The 25,511-nt window shown below is 37.0% G+C and overlaps 1 protein-coding gene across 1 annotated transcript in view; it reads right to left on the bottom strand.

Moving 5' to 3' along the window:
* Nucleotides 1-25,511, bottom strand: part of LAMA2 (laminin subunit alpha 2) — a 509,807-nt gene that overhangs the window by 89,926 nt on the left and 394,370 nt on the right. The window contains exons 40-42 of the mRNA XM_026454995.1: nucleotides 24,487-24,650; nucleotides 23,033-23,171; nucleotides 342-444 (exon numbers count right to left, since the gene is read on the bottom strand). Of these exons, the coding sequence (XP_026310780.1) occupies nucleotides 342-444; nucleotides 23,033-23,171; nucleotides 24,487-24,650 (406 nt within the window). The remainder of the gene's footprint in view (nucleotides 1-341; nucleotides 445-23,032; nucleotides 23,172-24,486; nucleotides 24,651-25,511) is intronic.

The following is a 25,511-nucleotide window of genomic DNA, read 5'->3' as shown; positions in this document are numbered from 1 at the left end:
GACCTCCCAAAGCACTGGGATCACAGGTGTAAGCCACTATGGCCGGCTTAGGTTTGAGACTCTTAAAAACTTGTTACACAAAAAGTTACTATACATTCGATACAGGTGAAATGATGCTATAGAAATGAGACTTAAACATTGTGAAATATTACCCTACTTGAAGAGAGATAGGTAGACAAAATTTTGTAAAACTAGTGAGAAAGTTTATTTGCATAAAATAGATTATAGAATCATCACAAAAATCATGCTAAAGAAATGATATTCTCCAGTAGTGTGATAGAATATGTTACCAGTAACAACTCAGTTAACTGGAATATAATAAAAACTATGGCCACACTGACCTTTTACATCATTTGCTAACTTCTTGGCTTCGTTAAGAATCCTGAAGCTTTTCTGAAGAGAGCCTTTGGCATCTTCCTTTAACAAACCCCGAGGACCTGTTGCCTGTGGACAGAAAAACAAATGTCATACATCTAAAACCATAGAATAATGGAGTGGAGGGATCCAGAAGACAGTTGGTACACAGAGTTTACCTTCAGGAAAGAGTTCTGGGCTGCAGATATAGAACTGTAAATTATTAGCACATTTTCAGTAGTTAAAGTTAGGAGACTGTTTATTATGGTATGAGAAGAAGGTCTAGAACAGAGTTCTTAGGAACTTCAATGTTTAGAGAGTAGGTAGAGAAAATGGAGCTGGCAAGGTGACTGGCATTCCAGAGATGAAAAGGAGAAATTAGGAGAGCATGACACCATGGAAATTAAGAGAGGCAGAAGTGACTCAATGCATAACTGGCGGTGTTGCAAGGACATAACTGAGCAGTATTACAACGCGCTGCAGAAGTCAAGCAAATTAAGAACTAAACACATCCCCTGACTTTATCCCTAAGTAAATTTCACTCTAGTGGTGGAGTGAGGGGAGCATTTCCTGTGTCTCCCAAGTGCTGAAATGAGAAAGAACACTGCTCCTTTTTAAAAATGCCTCTTAAAGCAGTATGGCAAAACACAATCTTCTAAATGACAATCTCTGAGCCACAATTATCTCCAAGCAAAGATACATTTGTTTAGGCTTAGATTTAAAAAGGTGACACAAAGTTAATAGAATGATATGGGAAAAGGAATGCTTAACTTGAATGTCTAGTTAGCCATTTTAATAGTGTTTGCTTCTCAGCAATCATTACATAATTCATATATACCAAGAGATAAATCAAATAGAATCTTATGTGCAAATTTTAAATTAGAAAAGTATTGCAAGTGCAAGAAGGGTTGGAGAATGCTAAATACTTACTGTTGAAGATATAAATCTGAACTCAGATTATCACAGGCATAACACTTGTTCAAATGATGTTCAAATAATGTGACTGATAAAAATAATGTAACGAAGGCATCTGGACTGCCTTAGTTACATTATTTTTATCAGTCACATTATTTGAACATTAAACTAGAAAAGATTACAGAACTTGGTATGGCTGTGGTCAAATTTATTTTAATGTATTATTCTAAGAGCTTTCAGGTAAATAATCGATTGCTCATAGAACAGATTGATTGTACAATACTATGATATCTACAAAAAGATATATTGGAAACATCTACATGAATAAAAAGGAACACTGAACATAGTTCTTGCAAAAGACAACCTTGGCAAATTATTCTCCAGAAAACCGACGATGTTTTCCACTGGGAAAAACAGGAATTCTCATTGCTACAGTTCTCTTGGGAATTAGATACAGTAACCTCACATAAGTGTCATTTATCTTGGAAAAAAAAAAAGAGTGTCAAAATTAATGGCACAGATGCAATGCACTTTAACTCACAAAGTAAGCCTCAGTTTACCCACTCAGATTCTATATTTGTTCCAAATTTACACATCATTTTTACTCCCTTGGTTATAGGTTTTCTGAATTAAAACAGTTTAGAGACAGGAAACTACAGTGAAGGAATGTGTGAAGATTCTCTAAACAAACACATGAAAACAGCAGAAGTGACAGCTGACAATCTGTCTGACAATGAGCAAAGAGAAGAGAAAACTCTAAAAAGTGGAGAGAAGAATTTTTAAAGCTCAGGAGTCTGAGTCAATTTGGAAAGGGATAAAATGTATAGAGGTAAAGTAGGTCTCAGTAGATGCCAACATTATTGTAGTAAAATAATCAAGGATGATAATACAGTCCTGAATTGCCAGGATAATATGGGCCATTTATAGTACTAAATAAAACTAGACAAAAAAAAAAAAAAAAAGAAAAGAAAAAGAAAAAAGAAAACAGCTTTCCCCAGGGCCTTGGAGTGTGAATATCTTTTTGTAAGAATATAATCTGACAAGCATTTAAAGGTCATAATTTTAAAACTAACCTCAGGTGTGCAAAGTGAGGCACAGGATTACAGTGGGGAGAAAAGGTTGATTTGCTGAGCATAAGAAAATTAAAAGGAATAGCCTCAGTGGCAGATTGGATAAATAAAATGTGGTACATACACAACATGGAATACTATGCAGTCATAAAATGAATGCAATCATGTCCTTTGCAGGAACGTGGATGGAGCTGGAGGCCATTATTCTTAGCAAACTAATGCAGGAACAGAAAAACAAATACAGTATGTTCTCACTTATAAGTGGTAGCTAAATGATGAGAACATATGGACACAAAGAGGAGAACAACATGCGCTGAGGCCTACTTGAGGGGAGTTAGTGGGAGGAGGGAGAGAATCAGAAAATAACTATTGGGTGGTAGGTTTAGTTCCTGCGTGATAAAATTTATACAACAAACCTCCATGACAAGAGTTTACCTATACAACAAACCTGTACATGTACCTTTGAACCTAAAATACAAGTTTCAAAAATTAAAAAAATTTGAAAAGAATTTAAAAAAGGAAATAAAGGGAATAGGTAAGAGAGAGGAGAGGAAGATGGCCCAAATGACAGTGAAAGAGGCTAAAATCTAAGCTGTGGAAATTGTGGTAGGACCAGAGATGACCATACTGTTTAATACTTTTATTGATGTAAAACTGGCATAAACAAATCATGCAAACCAATTTACAATTGGATAAGTTTTGCATATATACACCCATGAGACCATTAACACAACCATGGTAGAGAATATATCCATCATTTCTTTTGAATCCCTTCCTTCTATCCTTCTTTCTCTTTCCTCTGTCCCCAGAAAAATATTGGTCGGCTTTCCATCACTGTAGGTTTGCATTTCATAGAATTTTATGTAAATGGAACCATTCTGGATGTACTCTCTTTTTGTCTGGCTTCTTTCACTCAACATAGTTTCAACATTCATCCATGTTGTGTGTGTATCCATATCTGACTGTTTTTATTGGTAAGTAGTATTTCATCATAGGGATATGTACACATCTGTGTACAAATTTTTGGGTGAACATATGCCATCATTTATCTTGGAGTGAACACATAGAAGCAGAATGGCTGGATCATACGGCAATTTATGTTTACGTTTTTAAGAAATTATCAACCTGTTTTCTAAAGTATCTGAACTATTTATATTCCCACCACCAGTGTATGAGAGTTGCATTTGCCTACATCTTTGTTGATACTTGGTATAACCTGTCTTTTAAAATTTTAGACATTCTAATTGGTCATCATTTTGGTTTTGCTTTGTGTTTTCCTTATGACTTATAACATTGAGCATCTTTTCACATGCTTATTTTCTACCTTCTTTGGTGACGTAACTGTTTAAATCTTTTGTTCAAACTTTTTTGGGCTATTTGCTCTTATTTTTGAGTTTTGAATGATATGTATGAATAATCTGGATGTGAGTCCTTTATCAGGTATGTAATTTGGAAATATATTCTACTAGTTTGTAGTTATCTTTTCATTTTCTTAAAAGTGCTTCTTTTTTTTTGAAGGGAAGAAGTTCTCAATTTTGATGAAGTTTAAGTTGTTAATTTTTTTTTCCCTTTGAGGATATGCTTTTGGTGTTGTATCTAAGAATCTTTGCTTTACCCAAGATCAAAAAGATTTCTCTTATATATTTGTAGATGTTTTGTATTTTTATGTTTTACAGTTAGGTCTAGCATCTCTTTTGAGTTAATTTTGGAATAAGGTGCAAGATACAGACTGAAGTTCATTTTTTTATTGTTGTTCATGGATATTCAATTCCTCTAATAGAATTTGTTAAATGTACCTCGTATTGCTTTTGAATTTATGTCGTAAATCACTTGACCACACATCTGAATCTATAACTGGACTCTTTAATCTGTTCTAATAATCTATTTGTCAATATTGATACCAACACCTCATTTTCTGATTACCATAGCTTGGTAGTAAGTATTGAAGTCAGGTAGCACAACCTTTCCAACATTTTTCTCCTTTCCAGTTCCATATGAATTCTAAAATATACCTGACAATTTTTAGGAAAAAGTCTGCTAGGATTTTTACTGAGATTGCATTGAATGTGTAGGTCAATATGTATAAAACTAGGATTATAGGAATATTGAATCTTCTGGTCTATGAACATGGTATCTCTCTTGATTTATTTAGATTTTCTGTAATTTATCTCCAGAGTATTCGGTGTAGGGGGTCTTTCACATTTTTAAGGCTATTGTAGACTGTATCCTTTTAATTACAACTTCCAATGTATCTTTGCCAGTCTTTAAAATTATTGATTTTCATATAGAGATGTTGTACCTTGTAACATTGGTAAGCTCACTTATTAGTTCTAGTAACTTTTTTTAATAGATAGCATTTTATTTTATGCTTTTTAAACTTTTTTGGGTTGTAGCGATGGGGTCTTGCTATGTTGCCCAGGTAGTCTCAAACTCTTGGCCTCAAGTGATCCACGTGCCTCAGCCTCCTAAAGAGCTAGGGTTACAGGCATGAACCACCAGGATTCTATGCTTAGACTTCTAGAGTATCTGTGAATAAAAACAATTGTACAATCTCTAGTGCAATGTTAAACGGAAGTGATGGAAGCAGATATCCTTGCCTTGTTCCTAATCTTAGTCTTTTACTAAGTATGATTTTAGCTGTTGGGTTTTTTTAAAAATAAATTTTTATACTGATCAGGTAGTGAAGTTCCCCTACTCTGAGTAGGCTGTTTTTTTAAAAAAATAGATGTTGCATTTTGTCAAATGCCTTTGCTATATCAATTGAGGTGATTACATAGTTTGCTTTTTAGTTTGCTATATGGTAAGTTACACTAATTTCAAATATTAAACCAATCTTACATCCTGGGATTAATCTCATTTAGTGATAATGTATAATCCTTTGAATGAATCATTAGATTTGATTTATTATAACTTTGACATGAACTTTTGCATCTATGTTCAACTCCTTGCTCAGATCAAAGAAGACAGGTGGTATATACGGGAATGTAGAAGATATAGTAGAAACAGTATAAGGAAAGGCAGGGAGGCAGGCAGGGACTTTTGATGCGTGGATGTGAGAGTGAGTATTTTAGCTCCCTAAGATTGTAGGGTTCATCAAAGGCAATGTGGAGAAGTAAGGCTATTAGACAGGTCAGAGTCAATTTCTGGAAGGTTTGAAGGTGCGATTAAGGAAACTGAGCAATGAGCAATTTGGAGGCATTGAAAGTTTCTGAGTAGGAGAGTGTGATCAGAGCTGTAGTCTAGGAAGATGTATTGGGCAGCTGTGTGGGAAAAAAGGAACCATCAATTGGTTATTGTAATAGAATAGGCCAGAGAAAAGAGAGTAGTCACCTCATCCAAGCACTGTGGAATTGAGAGGTTAAAATCAAGAGATTTGGAGGAAAAGACATGCCTCAATGTTTCAAGAAGCTCTCTAAAACATTAAAGTAAAGAGCTTATGGCGTACAACTGTCAGTTACAAGCAGTCTGCCAGCAATCCGGGTTTAAAGGACAGACTTTTCATACGATAAGGAAATGGAAAACACTAACATGTTATGGGTGAAAAGCACCGTTTCAACTCACTGGAATTTGGAGAGAACCTTTTCCAGCATTGCTTGGTAAGTTATTGAAGCACATCAACAATATCAGGACAGGTGATGAAGCAGCATTTTCTAAGCTAATTATACTTTATACATATGCATAAGCATCACATCTGAGTTCCTGAGCTGTGTCTACAGCATATGTGAAATATAAATGAGATTCTTTGAGTTGAAAGGTATTTTGTTTCTTGCTTTTTAGAGTTTTTTTTTTTTAAACAATAAATTCTTGGTTTTCTCTGTGTCTGTATACATATATATATATTCATACATATGGATATATAAGTTATATAAAAATTTCAACTGTATCATGCAAAACAGAGTCTATTTTTATGTAAGTGGTTGTATGTTTTTATTAGTTAATAATTGTTTATGAAAATGTGAGGTAATTTAAAACATCATTATAGTAGAAAAAAATGAAATTATGAAGTCTGTTAGGATTCAACAGACGGCTTGGCATTTCATTGCATTTTAATATATGTTGTTTCCCTCTTCCTACTATTTATTAAATATTCATAATTATTCTCACTAAAGCATACTGCCATTGATTAATAGGTAAGTGAATTGATTTATTTACCCAACAAAACTTTTTAGTTGTCTCAAGCACCAAATATTCAAAATGGAAAGACTATGCCTTCCCTAATGGAACTGGAGTGCGGGGAAGGCGAAAGACAAATATAATCACTTATAAAAAAAGACAATCATTACCATAATGGAGCACAGAAATGCCTAGATGTTTGGCTGTCAGAGGAGGCTCTGTTGGAGGAGGGAGGTATGATGATGAGACCTGAAGGCAAGTTAGAGTTTATCAGGCTGACTAACCTGTACCCCAGTGATTTTCTAAACAAGCAAGTTTAAAAGTTATTGTTTACAATGCCTTATGTATTATGCCTTTTTCCTAAATGTTCCTCAAATTACTTTTTTATTAGAGATGAATTTTTTGAATTCATTGAAAAAGTTGGCTCTAAAAGAAGATGTGAAATATTTATTTTCTGTTTTTGTTTTTATTTTTTAAAGACAGTAGTAACTAAAAATTCATCAGCATGGCTTATGACTTATTCTGTTACTCTCTCTTTATGAAATAATTTATTTTAGGAGAGAAGTCTTACACATTTCCACAGGGGTTAATGTGCCAAGATAATATAAAACTTAGATGATTTTAAATTAAAAATATTTTCAATAAAGAAAACTGGTCAAAATGTGCAGAGATATATATAAGGGTTGGTGATTGGCTGCATTATGTTTATGTAAAGTGTGTAACAGAAGAAATTTAGAGTTTGGTATGTTAGATTATGAATCAAAATCAAGGATAATGTCCTTACTATAATAATGTAAATTCTCAGAATAAATAATGGAATCTAGTTGAATATACATTTTAAAAATATATTTTTGAGAATATTTTTAAAAAATGTGTGTGATGTTAATTGTTATAGTAAGTTATGAAACAGTTACATAAACGTCACCCATTTGTACAAAAACTATTTGCGTGGGAAAAGATATGAGTAGATATACAATGATATTATAAAAGTAACTATTCGTATGCACATTTTATATTTTCTCCTTCTTGCTTTTCTGAATTTCCTATTTTCTATAATAAACATAAGCTGCTTTTGTAATAATTTAAAAAATCATACACAATTTTCAAACAAGAAAATCACTATGCATCCATTTTTAAGGTACTTTATACAGTACTGTATATTTTTAAGTACTAAAGGTTATTAAAATTAAATAATGAGTAAAAAATGAGTCAAGAAACACCCCAAAGAGATGGCCTTGGTCAAAAATCTGTTAAAAGGCTGTAGGTCCCTGGCATTGCATAGCATATCCTAAGAGTGGTAGATGGCTCAGAAGAGTCTCTGTCAAGATTGAAAGCAACTGAGCATGCAAAGGAGACTCAGAGATGAAATAGGAAATCCCCCAAAATGCTCATGATAATTTAAAATTTGTGAGTGTGGATTTTTAGCTTGATGAGAACACCGAGAAAGACAATCAAGGGAGCATTCAAAAATATAAAGCTAAGTAAGAATGGTTTTCCCCAATTACAGCATGATAGCCATAATTGCTCAGCACCTCTGTGTACCACTAGACTGCTTCAATGAGACAGACACTGGACTAGCAGCTGGCTACTAGAGGTGGGGTGGGCAGATACCACAAAGAATCTTAGTTTTGAGTAAAGGTAATGGAGAGATGTCTATTAAGTTAGATATCATTTTTAGAGGGCTTTGAGTTTTCCCTCCAGTTAATGTACAGAATCAAATACAACATAGCAATCTCTCCTGTTGATTTTTCTACTTATGGGTAGAAATTATAAAGAGCAGGTAGGATGGCACCAAGAGCATTGTTTTCTTGAAGTAAGTTAGATCAAACTTAGATTGCATTGTGGCATTGTTCAAAAGATTTGCTGTGTTTCTGACTGATGACACAAACCCTGAGACATCATTTTATGCCTTGAACTTTTAAAATACATCTAAGTTTGGGTCAAAAAGTTTACTTCTCTGTTTCCAATAGACTTTAAAAAAAATTATTGACCCAAATGAGAGTATCATATACAAACAAACAAACAAAAATCACAAAAGCCAGCATGGCTTTGCTAAGAGAGTAGATTTGAAGTGTTCTCAACACAAAAAAATGATCAGTATGTGAAGGAGTGCATATTTTTAAATAGCTCGATTTAGCCAATCCACAATGTATACTTATTTCAAAGCATTATTTTGTACATGATAAATATATACCTTTATCTGTCAATTAAAATAAATTTCGAAAATTAAGTTCTAAACTTTGGAAGCTATATTTATTATAGGAATTAAGGCAATGGAGGAATCAGAACAGATGGCACCATGTTTCTTGAAAAGGTATTATTAATACATTAGGTGACACAGCTAATTACATAGACAATATGTATTGAATTTGGAGCCAGATCATCTAATTCCCAAATTCTGACCTGCTAGCATCTTCCCTCAATTTGATTAGAAGTTTCCATAATACAACTCGAACCTAATTCTGATAAATAAAAAAAAAAATCCTCTATGACATCACATTCACTGATATTTACACATGACCTCAAACTAAACAGGGAAAGAAAGTAATTTTATTTACTTTTACTTTGAATTTTTTTATTTTGTTCAACTTCCATATCTCTTAGGGCAATATAAATATCTTATTAATTCTGAAAATCTGGATTATCACAGCCATTCCCGATTTCTAGCATCAGAATTTGGAGATGGGAGGGACAACCTATATTTGGTGATCACCTATTGTCCACCAGGCATATCTAGATAAAAATCATGGAATATTGAGTGTAAAAGAGTGAAAGACTGAAACACTCAAGACCTTTAGGGATATTCATATTTCTGCTCCCTGGGGAGAGGGGATCTATTGTCAGCTGAAATTTTAATTCTAAAGACTTTCTTTTCTGAGAAAAGGAAATAGGAACAAAACAGAACACCACCGTCACCAAGCAGTGAAAACAGAGGCAGCTGGCCATGAAAACTCTTCTGAGAGCAAGAGGGTCTCAGTAATGGCAGTGTCAGCCTGTCTGGCTTTGTGCTCCACAGAGGTGGTGGGAGCCAGGAACAGGTGGGAGCTATGTCCCCTTCCGAGTTGAAGGTGGGGGAGCCCTGCCCTCCTGGGTGCAGCTGCAGTCATCCAGCCAGCTGTGGACCCAGGCATCCCTGTGCTCTCAGGCCACCTCTCTTCCACTACAGGCTCAGAAGTGCCTGCTCCTTCTGCCTGGCCTCTCCCTGTTCCCAGCCCCCATGCTGATTTTGGAGCTAAGTTGAGATTTTTGCAACCCAGCCAGGTGTGCATATGCTCAGGGCGGCATTGACACTCTAGCCCCCTGCTACCTTGGCCCCTTCTGGATTTTGGATGCCAAGGAGCACAGGAAGGAGGCCAAGAGGGAGCCGAGGGTGGCTCTGCACGGGCCTGAAGGTGACCCTCGGCATGAACAGCCTGGGTGCCAGTGGGCGCTGTGGATGGTAGGCTGGTGGTGGCAGGAGGTAGACAGGCTCCTGGCCTTCGGTGAAGCCCCACCTTCAAGCCAGGGACTGCCTGAAGGAAGGGGGCTGGACTGTCAGTTTCACAAACTGGAGTGAGAACTTATGGTGCTTTCTTGGGCCAGCTCGTGGCACCCATGGACCAATCAGCATACACTTCCTCCCCTCTGAAGCCCATAAAAAACCCTGGACTCAGCCAGACATGGGCAGACAACAGGATGATCTACCTGTGGATAGGAGCTACCCACTGTGTGTCTCCCCTCTGTTGAGGGTGCTGCACGGATGCTGGGATTACCTGCCTGTGGAAAGGAACTACCCATTTCGGGCCTCCTAAGAGTTGCACTGTCACTCAGTAAAGCACCTTTCACCTTGTTCACCCTCCAGTTGTCTGCAAACCTCATTCTTCCTGGATGTGGGACAAGAACTCGGGACCCCCCAAATGGTGTAAATGAAAAGAGCTGTAACACAAACAGGGCTAAAACACATCCCCTTCCCCAGCTCACCATGTTGACAGCAATGAGCAGGAGAGAAGAGCTGCAGCCTTTTGGTGAGCTGAGACCTAAGGGCTCCCTGAGCCAGGGCTGTGAGACCCTCTTTCAGACTCTGTGGTTCCTGGCATCTCCAAGTTCCTGGATGCCACTGCATTCCCTGACGCCAGTGGTGGAAACCACTTGTAGTATGTCTGGTTCAGCCACAGCCTCACATGGAGCAAGGACCTGGAGCTGCCCAGTCCACTGCAGCTGGCACACTTAGCTGTGCACAGTGGCTGGACCCCATGCTCACTCACACACCCCTCGCCACTCTGCCCCAAATCACCCTTGGCAGGCATGAGATCCAGCCCAGTAGCGGTAGTGTGAGCCAAGTGTAGCCTGCCAGGCTGAGTGGGCGGAATGAGCCCAGTGGACCTAAGCAAAACTCAGGCAAAGGTGCTACCGGCCGCAGAGGTTTCTAGCTGGTGAAGCAATACCCCAAGGATCCTGTGACGTCAGAACTTCCCATATACAAGCCCCCACATGCTGGGGCTGTGCAGTCTGTGTAGTGCCCAAAGGGTCTGGCTCTGGGCGATGGAACTGGCCAGGAAATGGCTCACTATGCTGTGTGTTCTGACATATCTAGCCCAGTAGCTACATAACTCCGCCAAGACTGCATGAGGTTAAGCATATCTTTCCCATGGAGAAAGCAAAATATACAGTAGGAAAACAAACAGCTCCTCAGAAGTATAGATAAATTAATTCAAAATTTGAATTATGAGAATACTACCAAGAGACTAAGTAAAATAGAGTGACTGTGTGGGGGAGATTGGTGGGGAATAAAACTATGATGGAGTAAAGAGAAGTTGATCAAAGAAAGTGTCTAATTTCAGCAAAGAAACCTTCCCTTCGGGCAGGGTTGGCACTCTTTCCTAGCCACACCACCAAGGGCCTTTTATTTTCTTTTTGTGTGAGACAAGGTCTTGCTCTGTCATGCAGGCTGTAGTGCAATGGCATGATCTTGGCTCACTGCAGCCTTGACCTCCCAGGCTCAGGGGATCCTCCCACCTCAGCCTCCTGCGTAGCTCAGATTACAGGCATGTGCCACCATGCCTGGCTAATTTTTGTATTTTTAGTAGAGATAGGGTTTTGCCATGTTGTCCAGGCTGGTCTCAAACTCCTGGGCTCAAGCAATCTTCCCACCTCAGCCTCCCAAACTGCTGGGATTACCGGCATGAGTCACTGCACTCAGCCACCATGGTTTATTTAGATAGTTTCTGCTCCTCAGTCTTTTTCAGTTGTTGTACCCACAACTTGCACTGTAGGGTAAATGCCAGCAAGGAGGTAGAAAAAACTGGGAGAAGGCCAGGCCTTCAAAAGAACAGGTAAGGTAGAGAATGAGAGTCAGTTGTGAGAATAAAAAGGAATAATTCACTGCAAGTTATTTTATGGAACAGAATACCCCTTCTCTCCTGCACAGAGCAACTGGCAATAAAGCATCAAATGCCCCACTGACAAAAAATCAAAGGGAGTCCTTTAAGGCATCAAATGGCTTCAGAGAAGGGACTTCTGTATTCTGCTATGGAACAATTATGGACATAGATAAAATGTAAAGACTATCACAATATCAAAGTTAAAGAGGTAGAAGCTGAGAGGAGGAGGAAAAAATGAAGCTAAAGGGAAGAATGAGGACATAAATAGCTTCATCTTAAAGAGCACAGAGTCTATCATTTACACAGGAAGTAACGCTCTCAGTATATTAGGTTAAAAAATGAAGAATCTAAACATAGTAATGTACCTATATTGGAAAATTGCTGGGTGGGAAAATGTGATGTGATATTCTCTGAGTGAACTACATCTCCCTCATCATAGCAGTAATTAAACAGATAATGCTCCACTTAATTAAATACATGATAGCACAATAATATTACTAAGAGAGGTGGTAAAAGAAGGACTATTAGAAAGATTTAGAATGGTTGATCCTGGAGCTGTGAGCTTAGTTGAGAGAAAAGTTAGGTCAGGGGATTGTTACTTGCAATGATCAGCCTCTGATCATTTAAAAGAAATGAAAACAGGCATGCATCATGAATTTAGAAAAAGAAAGAAATTCAGAACCTCTTGTTGGTGTAAAGGATGAGGGTTGTTTCATTTCCAGACTCATTTTAGACCTATTTTCTTTATTATTTTAGAACAGATTTTATTGCAGGACTGATGTTCTATCTCCTCTTAGGTTCACTTTAATTAAAATATTTATGATTTTAATTAAATGATTAGATATGATTAGATTAGATATGATATGAAATTAATATGATTTCATATGATTAGATATGATTAGAAATTAATACAGACACCTCTGTTCCCATCATCCATACCTGGCAAATGTTAATGTTTTACTGTATATTTACAGATCTTTAAAATATGTACATTTGAATTGAGTTTTATAATGTTTCATTTATAGCTTCTCTTTCTAGTTAAATAACTGGCCTATAGTTTTCTTTGTAGTACTGTCTTCTGTAGGGTTTGCCATCAAGATTGTATCAACCTCATAAAATAAGCTGAGGAAATTTTTCTTCTTTTTTTATTCTTTGGAACAAATTGCATAATGGGTCCTTGACATATTTGAACACATTGTTATCTTGCTGTATTAACTACTGATTCAGTTTATTTAATGGTTATAGTTCTCAGGTGTACTATTTCTTTTTGAGTAAATTTTGCTCTAATCTTGTTGTTTACTTCACCTAAGTATTCAAATGTGTTTGAATAAAGTTGCTCATATACTCCAACATATCAATTTTTATTTTTCAATCTATACTGCATCTACAGTTATGATCCCCTTTTCATTCTTGAACCTATTCATTTGTGTTGTCTCTCTTTGTTTGCTTAATTGTTCTTGTCTTCTGTTTATTTGCTAGTTTATTCTAGGAATCAGCTTTCTGTCAACCCTGTCTAATGCTTTTCCTTAGGTCATTAATTTCTGCTTTTATTTTTATTTCTTTCTGTGTAGTTTTTTAAATACCTTGAGCAGAAACCTTAGATAATTAGTATCAGTTCTTATCCTTTCCTGATATCTGCATTCCAAACTACATTTTCCTGTTGGTAGCACTTTATTTGCACACACAAATTTTGAGGTAAAGTTTTATTTCCATTCTGTTATCAAATACTTTATAAATTTAAACTGTGTTTTTTCTCAAACCATGGATTACTTTGAAGTGTTTTTTATTTTAAAACATTTTTGTCAATTGTTTTACACCAATTTCTAATTGTATTGCATTATGATAAGAGAATGTAGTCTAGATGCTATTGGATCATTAGGATTTGCTGATACTTGCTTTGTGATCTAGGTTGTGGTCCTTTGGTTTTTTCATGAGTTACTTCATATAATGGGGCATGTAGAATTAATTATCTAGTTGATATAGAGTTCTATAAGGCCATTAAGTCATCTTGTTTAGGGTACTTGTAATATCTGTGTCTCTTTGCTTGACCTATCAATTTTTAAGAGCGATATGGTAAAAATCACTCCCTATTATACATATGAAAACGTTCTTATTCTGATATATTTATCTTTATTTATCCATAGGCTTTGTTATTATGACCTTGCAGGCTCATAATGTTTTACTCTTCCTTCTTCCTTTTATTCTATCATGATCACTTTCTTAATCCCTAATAACTCTTTTAAGAAATTAAAGTATTCTTGATTGCTATTAATAGTAGCATACCAGCTTTCTTCTGGTTAGAGTTTCCATAGTGTATCTTATCTCTCGTTTTCAGTCTTTCTTTTCCCTTAAGATTTGCGGTATTTGTGTAAGTCATATATAGACGAATGCCTTTGTTTCAGACATTTTAATCCAATATGAAAATCATTGTTACCTGTCAATTTTAATGTTTGCATTTATTATGAAGACAACTTGAAGCAGAGATAGTTAGTGCTCATCAAACTTCCTACGTGCCTCCTACTTTTCCAGGCCTCCCTTATAGTTAGCTTGGGGTACATGGCTACTTCTGGTCAACGACTTAGACCAGACGTGGTCCAGGCCACATGAGCCAATATGGTAGGGGCTTGCATGTCTCTTCCTTTTTTTCTCTTCCCTGCCTTGGAGGCTACATGGTATGGTGTCACTACAAGATAGATGTAAACAGTGGTATAACTCACATTGGGTTGTGATGTGAGACACAAACCTGAATTATGTCCATCATGTGAGATTTCAGGGGTTATTTCTTGAGGTAGCTGGTGATAATTACCCTGATTGTTGTATTTGGATTTAATTCCATTATGCTTTATATTTATGATTTGTTTTTGTTTTTCTATTTTTTTGCCTTTTACAGAACTGATTGAAAATTCTCCTCCCCTTCACACTTCTTTATTTTTCTCTCTCTATCTGCTTGTTTGGAATGTTTAGCTGTTTGTGATTATTAATTTACATCCACTTGGCTAGGCTATCGTACCCGGTTTTTGGTAAAACAGCAGTCTAGATGTTGCTGTGAATGTATTTTTTAGATGTGATTAACCTTTCAGTCAGTAGACTTTGAGTAAAGCAGGTCACCCTCCATGATGCTGGGGAGCCTCATCTAACAGTTGGAGGCCTTAAGAGGAATTACTGAGGACCCCTGAAGAAGAAGAAATTCTGCCTTCAAACTGCCTTTGGATTCAAGACAGTAATATTCACTATTCCCTGTATCCAGACGCCACAATCTCATGAGCCAATTGTTTGAAACATATATATATATATATGTGTGTGTGTATATATATATATATCTGTATATATATATATACTTCCAATTTGTTCTGTTTCTCTGGAGAACTCGAATACTGTCAATTTTATTTTTCTATAATTTTCTTCAATGTTTCATACATATTCTTAGTAAAAACTAAAGTTAATTAGCTTTTTACTTTCCTCCACAGAGTTCAAGAATCTTAAAAACTTTTATTAAATAATGACTACCTGCCCCATTTTCCATGTCATCAGTCTCTTGTGTTTTAGTTCCACTTTGTTTTTAATTCCACATGTTTAATAATTATTATCATTATGCTTTTCACAATGCTTACTTAGATTTGTACACAGTTTCTATCTTTTTGTTCACTTTTGCCCCTTTAATATCCAAGTTCTTTATATTTTGTTCACATATAATAAAAGTGAATTTTATTATAGTTCAGTGAATGAAGTGTATTTATAGCAAATGAAGTATATTTGTAGTATCTCAGTGCTTCTTATCAGTGTCTTTCCTCCTCACTGATCTGTCACTTAAGAGTAAAGTTTCAAAAGTCCTGTTTATTCCTTAGACACCTAACCCCATCGCAAGAAAAAGCTCTTTTTGAGGTTTCTGTGGAGTTCTTACTCTCCTTGTATTAGGAATGAACACTGGGAAATTTGCTATAAGAGAAGTTCATATATTTAAGAATATTCTCCTTTCGTATGATATTATTTTTTCTAGGCTTCTCCCCTTTTCTTCACTTTGTCTAAAGCTTACATCTTGCTTACACAGCACAGTTCTTTACTAACCTTCCCACTATCGTTTTTCTATGAAAAAAATGCATTATATCTAAACTCCCCTCCCTTTCTTCCGTATTTTATATTATTTTTCCTAGAAATGCCTACAAAAGGCCTGGTCAACGTTTTTTAGAATGATGGTTCCCAAGAAATATGGATAATTGTAGTAAGTGAAAGAACTTGAATTTGAAGAATAAAGAGGAAGACCACATTGCATGCTGGAGTTGAAGGCCAGTGTGATTGTAAACTGTATGTGTCACCTTGACTGGCTATGGGCACCTAGATTAAACGTTATTTCTGGGTGTGTCTGTGAGGGTGTTTCTGGATGAGAGTAAAAGAGATTGCCCTCCTCAATATGGTGGTTGTGCATCACCCAATCTCTTGAGGGCCTGAATAGAACAAAAAGCAAAGAAAGGAGGAATTCCTTCCCTTTTTTTCTGCCTTATAGATTGAGCTGGGACATCTCATCTCATTTTCTCTCTAGTTCTTGAACTGTGGTTTATACCATCAACTCTCCTGGCTCTCTGGCCTTTGGACTCGAAGTGAACTATATCCTGGGTCTGCAGCTCACAGCTGGGACTTTGCAGCCTCTACAATCATGTAAACCAATTCTTCATAATGAATCTCTTCTTTCCGTCTATCATCTAATCTATCTATTATCTATCTATCTATCTATCTATCTATCTATCTATCTATCTATCTATCTATCTAATGTCTCTCTATCATCTAGCAACCTATTATCTACCTATCCATCCATTCATCTATCTGTCACTTATCAATCCATGTATCTATTTATCCATCTCCTAATAGTTCTGTTTATTTGGAGAACCCTAATACAACCAGCATAAACTTTTCCCAATTTCTAATGAAGATATAACTAAACAAATTGAGAAAGGAAATTCAGGATTAGAAGATATTAAGGAACATTGTTGAGTGTATGTGTGTGTAAGAGAGACAGAGACAGAGAGAAATTTTACAAAATGACAGTGATTGCAAGGTGAAGAAGAGGATCAGAAGAAAGTGGAGAATTCCACTTGCCATGGGAAGTAAAAATGTCATTCTTCTTCTTTTTTTTTTTTGAATTCAGCATACCTAGAGAGGTTGAGGACTGCCTAAATTTTCCACATCAAAGTTAAACTAGGACATTCCATTGACTTGGAGAGAGGGAGGAAAGGAAGGAAAGAAGATAATGTTTCAAAACAGGTGGCGATTATGTGATAATTTTCCACCATCTTTAAGAATCTGAACTATGGAATTCATTCTACATTAATCTTATTTTATTTGTTTGTTTGTTGTTTGGATATACCTGATGGAAAAGCATAGCATCTAAGACATTTCCAGTGGAAATGGGCACAGGAGGACCTCGTTTCCTAGTACCACTGAGAGTGTGCTTATTGCCTCTGGTGGTCATTCCAAGGAGCCAACATCATAGAAAATCTATTCATTCACTGTGAGGATTAATATTCAGAGTCAACTTGATTGGATTGAAGGATGCAAAGCATTGTTCCTGGGTGTGTTACAATGGCCCACTTATTGAGTGACCTGAAAGGCTGCCAATTTTGAATGGGCTCTGCAACAGGTCCAGGCTGCTGTGCAAACTGCTCTGCCGCTTGGGCCATATGATCCAGCAGATCTAATGGTGTTTGAGGTGTCAGGGGCAGACAGGGATGCTGTTTGAAGCCTTTGGCGGGTTCCCATAGGTGAATCACAGTGGAGGTCTCTAGGATTTTGGAGCAAGGCCCTGCTATCCTCTGCAGATAACTACTCTCCATTTGAGAGACAGCTCTTGGCCTGTTACTGGGCTTTGGCAGAAACTGAACGTTTGACTGTAGATCATCAAGTCACCCTGCAACCTAAACTGCCTTTCATCAACTGGGTGCTTTCTGACTCATCTAGCCATAAAGTTGGGCTTACACAGCAGCCCTCCATTGGCAAATGTAAGTGGTATATACATGATCAGGCTCAAGCAGGTCCTAAAGGCACAAGTAAGTTGCGTGAGGAAGTGACTCAAATGCCCATGGCCTCCCCTCCGGCCACCCTGCCTTTTCTCCCCGAGCCTGCAATGATGGCCTCATGGGGAGTTCCCCATGATCAATTGACAGAGGAAGAGAAGACTGGGGCCTGGTTCACAGATGATTCTGCAAGATATGCAGGTAGCACCCAAAAGTGGACAGCTGCAGCACTACAGCCCCTTTCTAGGACATCCCTGAAGGATAGTGGCAAAGGGAAGTATTTCCAGTGGGCAGAACTTTGAGTAGTGCATCTGGTTGTGTACTTTGCTTGCAAGGAGAAATGGCAAGATGTGTAATTACATACTGTTTGTGTGCTGTAGCCAACAGTTTGGCTGGATGGTCAGGGACTTGGAAGAAGCATGATTAGAACATTGGTGGCAAAGAAATCTGGGGAAGAGGCATGTGGATGGACCTCTCTGAGTGGTCAAAAACTGTGAAGATGTTTGTATCCTATGTGAGTGCTCACCAACGGGTGACCTCAGCTGAGGAGGATTTTAATAATCAAGTGGGTAGGATGACTCTTTCTGTGGACACCACTCAGCCTCTTTCCCCAGCCACCCTGTCATCGCTCAATGGGCTCATGAACAAAGTGGCTATGGTGGCAGGAATGGAGGTTATGCATAGGCTTAGCAACATGGACTGACCTGGCTGTAGCCAAAGCTGAGTGCCCAATTTGCCAGCAGCAGAAACCAACACTGAGCCCTCCATCTGGCATCATTCCTCAGGGTGATCAGCTAGCTACTTGGTGGCAGGTTGATTATATCGGACCTCTTCCATCATGGAAAGGCAGAGGTTTATCCTCACTGGAACAGACACTTATTCTGGACATGGGTTTGCCCATCCTATATCCAATGTTTCTGCCAAGAATACCATCCATGAACTCACAGAATGCCTTATCCACTGAAATGGTATTCCACACAGCATTGCCTCTAACCAAGGCACTCACTTTACAGCTAAAGAAGTGTAGCATTGGGCTCACGCTCATGGAATTCACTGGTCTTACCATGTTTCCCATCTTCCTGAAGCAGCTGTATTGACAGAATGGTGGAATGGCCTTTTGAAGTCATAATTACAATGCCAACTAGGTGACAATACTTTGCCGGACTGGGGTAAAGTTCTGCAGAAGGTTGTGTATGCCTTGAATCAGTGTCCAAAATACAGTACTGTTTCTTCCACAGCCAGGGTTCATAGGTCCTGGAATGAAGGGGTGGAAGTGGAAGTGGCACCACTCACCATTACCCCAAGTGACCCACTAACAAAATTTTTGCTTCCTGTTCCCACAACATTATGTTCTGCTGGCCTAGACATCTTAGTTCCAGAGGGAAGAATGCTGTCACCAGGAGATACAACAATGATTCCATTAAACTGGAAGTTAAGATTGCCACTTGGCCAACTGGGACCTTCCTACCTCCATGTCAACAGGCTAAGAAGGGAGTTACAGTGTTGGTTGGCAATTGACCCAGAATATCAAGGTGAAATCAGTCTACTATTCCACAATGGAGGTAAGGAAGAGCATGCGTGGAATACAAGAGATCCCAAGGGACATCTCTTAATATTACCATCCCTTGTGATTAAGGTCAACGGGAAACTACAACAACCCAATCTAGACAGGACTACAAATGGCACAGACCCTTCCAGAATAAAGGTTTGGGTCACCCAACCAGGTAAAAAAACCATGACCCGCTGAGTGCTTGCAGAAGGCAAAGGGAATACATAATGGGTAGTAGAAGAAGGTAGTCATCAATACCAGCTGTGACCACATGGCCAGTAGCAGAAATGAAGACTGTAATTGTCATGAATCTTTCCTCCTTATTCTGCTAAGAATATATTTGTGCATGTATACACTTGTACTAGGAAAATATCTTCATTTGCTTTCTTTTTCCTTTATCACATGACATAAAATTTATTGACTTCATATCAGCATTTAAGTGTTGTTAACTTTATGTAACAGCATTTAGGTTAAGGATTAGTATGCATCTGATTGTACAAGGGATAGCTGTATTCTGTTAGGTATAATTATGACATTATTATTGTCTTTATTTGGAGATTATGTTTGATTTCAGGAGATGTGTATGGTTTCAAGTTGACAAGGGGTGGACTTGTGATGATTAATATTGAGTATCAGCTTGATTGGATTGAAGGATGCAAAGTACTGTTCCTGGGTGTCTCTGTGAGAGTGTTGCCAAAGGAGACTAAAATTTGAGTTACTGGACTGGAAAAGGCAGACCCACCCTCAATGTGGGTGGGCACCATCTAATCAGCTGCCAGTATGGTTAGAATAAAAGCAGGCAGGAGAAAGTGGAAAGAGCAGATCTTCTGACTCTTCCAGCCTTCATCTTTCACCCGTGCTGGGTGCTTCCTGCCCTCAGACATCACGTTCCAAGTTCTTCAGCTTTTGGACTCCTGGACTTACACCAGTGGTTTGCCAGGGGCTCTCAGGCCTTCAGCCACAGACTGAAGGCTGCACTGTCAGCTTCCCTACTTTTGAGGTTTTGGGACTCGGACTGGCTTCCCTGCTCCTCAGCTTGCAGACGGCCTATTGTGGGACTTCATCTTGTGATGGTGTGAGTCAATATTCCTTAATAAACTCCCCCTATATATACATCTATCCTATTAATTCTGTCCTTCTAGAGAACCCTAATACATTCATCAATCTTAACAATCTGATCTGGTAGATAATGTAGGCTTTGAGTTTATCTATGACCTGGAAATGTTTTAAAAACATCTAATTCTCTGTTATTTTAGAGTCTTATAGGATCAAAGCCACTAAGATTAGAAAAAATTACTGGATGTCCATATTCCATTTTGATTCCATTTTATGAGTGACGTATCTCCTTTCTCCTTTTCCTTGCACCCTCTAGAGAACAAAATGAGATATTTTCTTGGAGATTATATGTAGGAAAACAAATGCTTTACAGTACTTTCCTCACCCAACATCAAAAAAGAAAAACAGTATTTGTTATTTCATGATGTCTAAGTTCTTAAAATAATATTTCATTCTGATATCTAAAGAAACTATTTATGCAAGACAAGTAGCTATTACTCTTTACAAAATAATAGTGCACTACAAACAAATCATATTAGCTGTCTCCTGCTTATAAAGGATCCACTTCCTTCTCATTCATATTTTCCTTTTAATGTGATTCTTGATTGTCTATGTGTGTTTATATATAGGAAGACAAGTAAATTTTTAAAAAATCAAAGTTGATTTTAAACTATTGTCTTAATTATGCTTGGATGTTATTTCTATCATTTCTTTGTTTCTTTTCTTATGGTATTTTCAATGCTTTTCTTCTTCTCAAATTATCTGACCTCCATTTTCTTCATAGTGGTTATTGGTTGCTTTTTTACTTGACCTTTTCCTTTTCTCCTGCAAATGTTTAATTTGTTTCTTTGTTTTTCTTTTTAAGTTATTGAAAACATTCTTCCTTCTTTATAGGGCTAGACGCAAATGGGTAGAGGACTCTTCTATATTGTTATGCTTTGAACTCTTGTAAACTTAATAATACACTTAATCTCATTCTTCTCTGTTGATCTATAGCTTACATATCAGATCTTATATTTATGGGATGTTAGTCCTGTCTAGATAATTGCTCAACTTAATGTTTTTCAAATATATTTATTTTCCAGCAAAATAGAACTATATTATATTGATCTATTAAAACTAAAATTTTATTTATTCTGCTTATGAAAAACATTCCAATAAAATTTCTGGGACAGATCATCTTTTTCTTTTCTGATAGTCGTTTAATGAATCAGTGATTCTCTATAGCACTTATTTTGTAATTTTTGAGACATTTAATTATTTTTAAATGACTGTGGAAAGAGAGAAGGAATAATGGTAACTGCGAACATGATGTAATGCACTACAACTCACCATCACTCTGTGTTTGAGGTTGGTTAGCCTACCATGCATTATCATGGGTGGTAAGAAGTAAGTGCACACTTCATGTTGGTAAAAAATGATTTTTCCTAAAGGTATTAAATTAGGGTGACATTAAACAACTCCTTAACATAAAATGTTACAATAAATTTATAAGGATGAAGCAATTACTATAGCAAATTTTTATTGGTATAAAAGATTATGAATAGGCATAAAAGGTGTCAGTTATAATGAAAAAATTCACTCATTCATTCGTAAGTGCCTACTATTTGCCAGGCACCATTTTAGGTGCTGAAAATAATCATACAATAAAATAGGTGAAATGAAAATGGTGAACTTGGAAATTAGGGTCTTTAAAATAGAAAATTATCTATCAGAAGATGGATAAAAATTTAGTTTAGATCTGCAAAGTAAATTCATTTTGAAAGGATAACTGAACACAGAAACACTTCTGCAATGATCATGCCACTATATTGAATAAGAAGTAAACAGAACATACATCATCAGTAGAGCTCATTCAAGAGAAACCAAAAACAGTACTAATTGCTCATAGAATGTGATGTTTCATTATGACCACAAAATGAACCTGCTAAGCCTGTGGTATCTCTAATATCCCTGAAATCCTAGAAAGCATTTTTGCCCAACACTGGAACAAAGAAAATATTGATCAGTTTCTTTAACACCATTGCTTATGTGTATTTCACTCATAGTCAATGTCCAATCAGGTTTCCCCCCCAAAAAAGTCTCATGTGTTTGGTAGGTTCTATGTGAAGCAAAATAAATAAATGATGGTTCTAAACATTTTATTCAGGAAGATTCCTATGAGATTTTTTTAAACCTGAAATAGTACTACCAACTTATACTTCAATACAATGTATTGTGCAACAATACAAAATTTCATACGTAACCAACTTGTGTGTGATTATATGCAATTTTTTTTTTTTTTACCTAATGATATTTGAGACAATGGGGATAAAATTCCCTATCCAGAGTGTTCTCTTTGCCTCTTTTATTTTGTGAGTTGGTAGCACAAACTTGCTTGGTGTCTGTGATAATTTTAAGACCCTAACAGTGGTAGTGGGTGACCGACAAAAGAGTTCTGCTATAATTATAGCATACTGAGAATTTATTTTAGGCAAATTTTAAAAGAGGTCTTCAAAAATAACCCAAACCAAATATGCCACTTTACTGGGATTTTCTAGACTGGCTTACATTTGACAAATTCAAAAAGGTTGACTTCCATTCCCAGCACATGTGCTATTTGTTTCTTACCAGTTTCGTAGCTTCATGTGCAAGATCTTTGGCTTCTTTGGCAACTTTCTCAGCTTCATCAATATAGTCCTTAATATTGCTGTAAGCATTGAAGGCTGCAGTGGCATTGAAGGAGATGTTTTTAGCTTCATCAAGGATTCTGGTGGGATGATTCAGAAAAAGAATGTCAGGGCACTCAATGGTACTCAAGTGAAGAATGTCCTAATTATTAAGAAATCTGGCTTCCAAATGATCATGGCCAATATATCTATGACAATTCCAAATCATAGTGAAGTATCTCCTTATTATATTGTCTTGTAGTTTTCTACAACCTAAACTTATATTTCTAAATAATTCAACTATGAAATACTACCAACATATCTTAAATACCCATAGCATCCTCCAAAAGTCTCTGCAACCATGTGCTGTAGCAGGTGTGTGATATGAGACAATTCTTTATTTGTGAAGCATGCTGTGAGATTCAGAGCACTTCTACTACTGGAATTAATTTCACAAAATCTTTCTGGGGTGGGTGCACTTCCCAGAGGAGACCAAATGAATTTCAGAAGATTAAATGGCCTGTTTCAGGCCAAATGACCAATACGTCCCCAAGTAAGGACTTAGAACTTGGGTCTGATGATATCTAGCTTTGTGTTTCATCTATCACCCACCCTTCATTATAAAGTGGCAAAAGTTTGACATAAAATAAAATGATAATGCATATATTGTCCAAGGTCTTCAAATATTAGTATATTTTCTTTGTAACAGTAAGTATTCAGTATGAGAAAAAAGCCTTGCATGTGATGTAGATTTATTTGGGCAAATTATTCTTGGGGCTAATAGCACCTCTATTAATTATGACAATCTCAAAATTGTGGGAGAAGCATTATCAGTTATACACAGAAGGCTGTTTGTAAGTCAAATATACTTTCCTCTTTACTCTCCCTCCTATGACCTATGTAATAATCCCAGCTAGAATAAGCTGCTATTTTACAGTAGAAAATGTAATATCTCCCTGGAGCTTAAAAGAGAAAAAAAAGACTTAAAGCCTATGTATGGGACCACATTTTCAAAAGTCACTCTTTTAACAGTAAATTGTTTTGATTGCATTAGAAACATAAAACTGAAATTTGAAACAGAATGTGTTTTTATATGTTATTTAAAATGCTAATAAGGCAACCACTGTGCTTTCTAATAAAGAACAGAAAATAATTTTTTCTAAGTGTAGCCTAGGGCTCTGTTCACTTCATACTAAGCCGTATTTGAATCTACTTGTAACTCAGACTTTGATGCTGTTCTAGCAGAGCTTTGCCCAGAACCTCCTAATTAAGCCTGTCCACAGAAAAGCCATATAGCTAGTGTGTTCATAGTTAACAGAAATCAGGATTTGAAAATGATTCTGTACCATTTATGCTAGTCAAAACCTTTGGACAAGTATCAAAATACACAAACATTTCCAACAACAAATGACATACCCATCAAGGACAGCAGATGAGTCATTCAACTGAGCTGCATGGCTCTCAGCCTGGGACACCTTCTCGGCAAGCTTCCTGTTCTTTATTTCTTGGGAGAGGTCATCTATTTTGTTGTTAAGCTCCTCAGACATAGGTGGCAATTTAGTTTGGATGTCTTCAACATACTGATTTGTAGAGAAGAGGGCATTTTAAGCAAGTGAATTCAAGCCTCCTCTCTTTTACTAATTTCTCTATGAGATGTAACTACACGTTTGTTTGTTTGTTTATTTATTTATTGAGACAGAGTCTTGCTCTGTCGCCCAGGCTGGAGTGCAGTAGTGTGATTTCAGCTCACTGCAACCTCTGCCTCCCAGGTTCAAGCAATTCTCCTGCCTCAGCCTCCTGAGTAGCTGGGATTACAGGCGCCCGCCACCAGGCCCAGCTAATTTTTTGAAAGTTTAGTAGAGACGGAGTTTCACCGTATTGCCCAGGCTGATTTTGAACTCCCGAGCTCAGGCAATCTACCCGCCTCGGCCTCCCGAAGTGCTGGAATTACAGGCTTGAGCCACCGTACCTGGCCCAAATGTTCAGTTTTTAAATGAAACTTCAAACTTACTAACATAGCGAAAAGAATAGAGAATTAAAGTCATTATTTAATAAAATAGACTAAGAAATATAAGAAACCAACTTACACCAAGAAAAGCCTATCTATTTAAACAATGCCACTTCATAGGTATACATATCATTAGGATCTCTTAGGCCATTTGCATTTCTATGACCACATATCACTCTATGTAATGCATTATACATTACATGTTAAAAGCCTGTTTGTAAATTTACATTTCTCTTTTAACTAATGTTATATAAATATTGAAGCAGATTGTAAGTGCTGCTCTAGGAACAAGAAATGTCCTTCATCGCTGGGGACAAAAACAGATTTGTGTGAATGTGTGAGGACCCTCACACAAACACTCATGTCCACTGAGAGAACAAAGTGATATTCCAGTTGCCACCAATAGATAGGCATGGTCACAGCAGAATAATGC

Source organism: Piliocolobus tephrosceles, chromosome 5, assembly GCF_002776525.5.
Source record: "Piliocolobus tephrosceles isolate RC106 chromosome 5, ASM277652v3, whole genome shotgun sequence".
Classification (NCBI taxonomy): domain Eukaryota; kingdom Metazoa; phylum Chordata; class Mammalia; order Primates; family Cercopithecidae; genus Piliocolobus; species Piliocolobus tephrosceles.
The sequence above is the reverse complement of the archived record's forward strand: the minus strand, read 5'-3'. Positions and strand labels throughout refer to the sequence as shown.